This window comes from Salvia miltiorrhiza, chromosome 1 (assembly GCF_028751815.1).
Source record: "Salvia miltiorrhiza cultivar Shanhuang (shh) chromosome 1, IMPLAD_Smil_shh, whole genome shotgun sequence".
Taxonomy (NCBI): domain Eukaryota; kingdom Viridiplantae; phylum Streptophyta; class Magnoliopsida; order Lamiales; family Lamiaceae; genus Salvia; species Salvia miltiorrhiza.
Genome location: NC_080387.1, coordinates 18,083,029 through 18,088,049, shown reverse-complemented (window position 1 = coordinate 18,088,049; position 5,021 = coordinate 18,083,029). Strand labels below are relative to the sequence as shown.

The following is a 5,021-nucleotide window of genomic DNA, read 5'->3' as shown; positions in this document are numbered from 1 at the left end:
CGGCACTACGGAGCACCTCCGTGGGTCTCTTCTTTTCTTGCATTTTACACAACACACCCCCTCCCCGATAATCCCTTAAAATCAGGACTACAAACATCAAGTTTTTAAACAAAGGCAGGATCCACAAATTGGCGCAAATACAAAGCTGGACCTGAAGGAGCAAAATGGACGAAGTACATTGGGAAACTGCCTTGGCAGCATGCACATCGAAGAGCCATACGGTGCACGCGGTTTACTCTTCCTTGGCCGTCCGGCCATATCCCTTTCGGCACAATAGGTTCTAGTATTTGTTTTTCTTTACTTCATGTACCTTTTCATGGCACCATCCAAATGCAAAGGATGTGCCAAGTATGTACTCTTGCTATCCTTTTTTTGGATGAGCTTTTCACTTTTCGTCCCCTCGTCTCACTTGAGACTTGGAGACTTGTACTCCCTTGGGTATGCCCAAGTTTCTTTTGTACCTTTTTTTCGTTATTTATATATTTTCGTATTTTCATCAAAAAAAAAAAAAACAAACCGAGAGGCGAAACCACAACAACAGATCAACACCATCTGAAGTGACACCACCGTTGCAAAGCCCAAAAACAAGAACATGAAAAAAGGTGTTGACTATTGTAACATCGTGAAAAATGTATAATCGTGTATTTTTTGAATTGTTATACACTTTTACTATTATTATAAACTTTTGTGAAAAATGCGTGTAATAGTGGAAAATATATTTTTACACAATATTTTAGCAAACACTCGGCGTGGGGAAATTTTGGGGGGGCGGCGCACTGAGGAAACTGGGGGAGGGGGCTGTGCTAGGCATGGAGGATGGGGGAAGGGAGGAAATTCGTGGCGGTGGTGGGGACGGGACGGATCGACGTTGCAGTCAAGTTTGAGAGATGAGACGTGGGAAAATAGGTAGTGGAAGAGAACGGTTGTACAATTATTTTCAATTTTTATTTTTTATGGATACATTTTTCTTTCGTTATATAAAATGAGTTAGAGTAATATATTAACTCTTTTTATTTATATAATTATAATTTTTTTGCTAAACAAGAAAGGTCAGATTGAGTATTTTTATTATATTTGTATGGGTCTTAGCAAAAAAGAATCATGAAACTGTATTAGAATAATATATAGAAAATATGACATGTAAACGCCAAAACATAATACATATCCATTTATTGCCTCAAAACCAGCAGCAGCAAACGCTCTCTTCGCAAATCGCAGCGCTAACAAGGTTGGTACCTGATCTAGATATATCATATTGCACTGATCTATGTATACTATGTATTTATTGTCGAATTTTGTTTTCGCAGTGCAATTACAGAGTGAGATTTCATGTGCTTTGCCCCGGATCTTCGTAGCTTTTGTATGCATGATGATATCTTTGGATAATAAAGGTATCTTCTCTCTCTTATATTTCTGTTTGCATTACTGGGGATCGCTTACCAAATGTGAATTGGTTCGTGCAATTTTTCCTTATTATTCCTAATCTTTCTCTAGAAAATTTTGGTGGTTTGTCATGGGAATTAAGAAAATACTTCAACTGTCACAGGGAATTTGTTTATTGATTTGGTCCATTTTTTGTTTTGGGTTCATCAGAGGGCTTGAAAATTTTTACGATGCATGTTTCTTCAAGTAGAATATTTATATTACATGTATTTGCATGTGATGGGAAAGACTAGGTCATGCTTGACATGGTAACAACAAACATTGGCTATTATATAGTAAAATTAATGTAAGTGTGTGATTGTTTGTGTGTTGGTTGGTGTATGCTTCTAGCATGTATTTTCTAATCCAATTATTGTTTTTATATAGGTGTTGCAGTATAGCCAGCTTAGATAGATTTAAATTATACAAGATATCCACCACATAGTCTAATAGATTGAACAATTTTGAGCTTATTTAATCATGCAAATCTTTCAAATACTCACATACATATATTTAGTTTCTATCTAATCGATCGCCTCAAAGTAAACACCCCTTAAAGATGGGCCATAAATTAACGAGGAGAAGACTTAACAAGAAATAGAATGGTTGAAGGATGCAGATGCAAAGAATTAGAGGAAAGGAATTGGAAGCGAGTTGTTCAAATATGTATCCTGCCAAGTTCCAATGTGTTTTTTGTTTATGGAATGTTGCACCTAAATACTGCAGCTTGTGAGTTTTAAAGATGATACGATCCAAGTAGATTGGGAGAACTATGACAATATTTACAAAAGGCATGGAAGTTTCTTTCTGATAGAGCATTGCGAATCCCTAGACCTTTTCTATTTCCAGATGTTTTCTAAACAGACTTATATGTGGTTGGACTATGTGTGAAATGTGTGAAGTTTCATTTAACAAAGTAGAGCACCTCACAGTTGGATTTATCTATAGCATGTGTCTATATATGAATTTTGTAATGATAAGTAGGAACATTGTCTAGAACTTTTTGATTTAACTTGTTTCAGATTACTTATTTCTTTCACTTTTGTGATTTCAAATGACTTTGATAATTAGGTTGTGTAGTCAGTGGTAGCATGTAGATTTTAGACCCATTATGCATGATATAGTGTTGAACTAATGACATCGTCGGATCAATTCTCTGAAATGCAGATGCTCTGCAGAGTAATCGTGAGAATTCACTAAAAAAGATTCAAAACACAGGTTACTTCTGCTCTCCGTCACATAAAGCCACCTACTTAGAAGGTTTTCCAGAGTTGGAAGATGATGCCCCTGCTCAATCAGGTGCGGGTGCTGTAGATCAAGATTGCCCCTTAAGCAGTGAGCTAGTAGAACCTTCAGAGGAATCTACGAAGAGGCCATTATATTATCATGACTTTGGCAAATGGTCTAGGAATCCTGGCTGTAACAATGCTCTTATGTGCCAACTGAATGTCTTTCACGCCCATTTTCACCCTTTTGCAATGAATTACAGATTTCAGCGTGTCCCAGTGCACATGATGGCTCAGAGTTATCTACATGATAAACAATTTCAAGATTTTCAATATTTTGTGGTCATCGACTTTGAGGCCACATGTGACAAAGAAAGAATTCCTTATCCACAAGAGATAATTGAGTTTCCGTCTGTAATAGTCAGCAGCATTACAGGACAGCTAGAAGACAGCTTTCAGACATATGTTCGACCAACTTGTAACCAACACCTGACTGATTTCTGCAAAGATCTTACTGGCATACAACAAGTCCAGGTTTATTACCATATTCAGCCTTCTTTAATGCATGCATTTGTGTATTTTCTTTTTTCAGTTTTTTTCTTTTTATAATGTGTGGACTATCCTGGGACTCAGTATATTGTCAAGGTTTATGCCAGAGAAATATGTGATTCTCTCTCCATGATCTACAGAATGAACTTCTATCGTTTAGATGGATAAACTACTAGTGGTATAATCTATCTCCATGCAATTAACTTGAAATCCTTGAGACCTCCCATCTTGTTGTTTCTGTGAATCGGTTTGAGTAGCTGCGGAAAATTTGAACCATAGTTTTGGAACGTACTTTCTAATGCCCTGTTGAAGCCCATGAAATATGCTAAGAAGCCTGCCACCCCGAGAAGAAATTTGTGACTGATAATAAGGATGAGACATAATTTGTTAAAGTAGTTATGATAATATATGATGAATTGTTGTGTGAATCTAGAAGAGCTTGAATCTTGTTTGTATCTTACTTGCTATAAGGTTTCTATACATTGTTTAATTCTTGATCTGTGTATATCTTGCTGCCTTTTAGGTTGACCGGGGAGTTTCGCTAAGTGAAGCTCTTCTTAGCCATGACAAATGGCTTGAAAACAAAGGAATAAAGAACAGTAACTTTGCTATAGTAACATGGTCCGATTGGGATTGCCAGGTGATGTTGGAATCAGAATGCCGCTTCAAAAGAATCAGAAAGCCTCCATATTTCAACAAGTATATACCATACAGAAATATTTAATTTAGATGAAAGCCTTCTTATATTGTATTAAAGACATTAATTGGATTCTCAACTGTCTTTGGCTAGATGGATCAATTTAAGAGTCCCTTTCCGTGAGGTGTTTGGTGGAGGGAGGTGCAACCTGAAAGAGGCAGTCGAGAAGGCCGGCCTATCGTGGCAAGGTCGTGCTCACTGTGGCCTGGACGATGCTAGAAACACTGCCTGCCTTCTGGCTTTGCTTATGCACAGGGGATTTAAGTTCTCCATTACAAACTCAATCACTTGTGAAGAATCCGTGACGTCGAATGCGACTTCAGAGAAGCCGGTGTTCGTTGCGCCGCGTGCACAAAGGCAGCACCAGCAGCCCCTTTGTTATTGTGGGGTGAAAAGCAGCAAAGGGATAGTGAGGAAGCCAGGTCCTAAGCAGGGGAGTATCTTCTTCGGATGTGGGAACTGGTCGGCTGCAAGAGGCGCCCTTTGCCAATACTTCCAATGGGCTTCTTTGTGATCAATCTACCTATTTCTATAATATATTATTTGGGGAATAATACGATTATTTTCTTTAAATAATTTTCAAGTTTTGTGTGTGTGTGTGTGTGTATGTGTGTGATAAGCTTGATGATGAGAAGCACTTCTTAATTTCAGTGAGTAAATAATGAAAATTGAGAAGCATTGTAGGATCAATTATTCTTTCTATGAATCTAGGTTATGAATTTGAATAATTGGAATGACAGAATATGTAAATTGTTGATGGAAAAGAGAGAGACAAGGAAAGCTATATTATATCCATCTATGAAACAACTTTTTTAAAGTAATGAACACAAAATTTAAGAAAACTTAATTGTGTATTTAGTGATGTAAAAGGGGCTTCATAATTTAGAAAATTGTGATAGTTAGTAAGTTTGCGTGGGTTCATTTAGATGCGTAATGTGTAGAAATTTCAAGGGTGATAATAGTATAATTATGTCTGAAAAATGAATAGGAAGATATTTTGTGTACAAAAAATTTCAAGGGTGATAATAGTATAATTATGTCTGAAAAATGAATAGGAAGATATTGTGTACAAAAAAAAAAAAAAAAAAAAAACTTAGGAAGATGTTTTACGGATAATAAAAGTACTT

The 5,021-nt window shown here is 36.7% G+C and overlaps 1 protein-coding gene across 2 annotated transcripts; it reads left to right on the top strand.

Annotated features, from left to right (window-relative positions):
• The first annotated feature begins 1,096 nt into the window (after positions 1-1,096).
• LOC131006828 (uncharacterized) lies at positions 1,097-4,584 on the top strand. Of its 2 annotated transcripts, none has more exons than XM_057933987.1 (5): positions 1,097-1,228; positions 1,308-1,391; positions 2,641-3,182; positions 3,721-3,896; positions 3,988-4,584. In XM_057933987.1, the coding sequence occupies exons 2-5, from the start codon at positions 1,367-1,369 to the stop codon at positions 4,406-4,408; spliced, it is 1,164 nt and encodes a 387-aa protein (XP_057789970.1). In that variant the 5' UTR covers positions 1,097-1,228; positions 1,308-1,366; the 3' UTR covers positions 4,409-4,584. The 2 variants fall into 2 exon arrangements, with proteins under 2 accessions (XP_057789970.1, XP_057789969.1); XM_057933986.1 differs by having other exon boundaries at positions 2,590-3,182.
• The last annotated feature ends 437 nt before the right edge of the window (positions 4,585-5,021 follow it).

Bases quoted from the DNA above. Each gene is read 5' to 3' on its own strand.
- LOC131006828 (XM_057933986.1), top strand. From the start codon at position 1,367: ATGATGATATCTTTGGATAATAAAG. The intron at 3,183-3,720 runs GTTTATTACCAT...GCTGCCTTTTAG, and splicing joins CTGGCATACAACAAGTCCAG to GTTGACCGGGGAGTTTCGCT. The intron at 3,897-3,987 runs GTATATACCATA...GTCTTTGGCTAG, and splicing joins AAGCCTCCATATTTCAACAA to ATGGATCAATTTAAGAGTCC.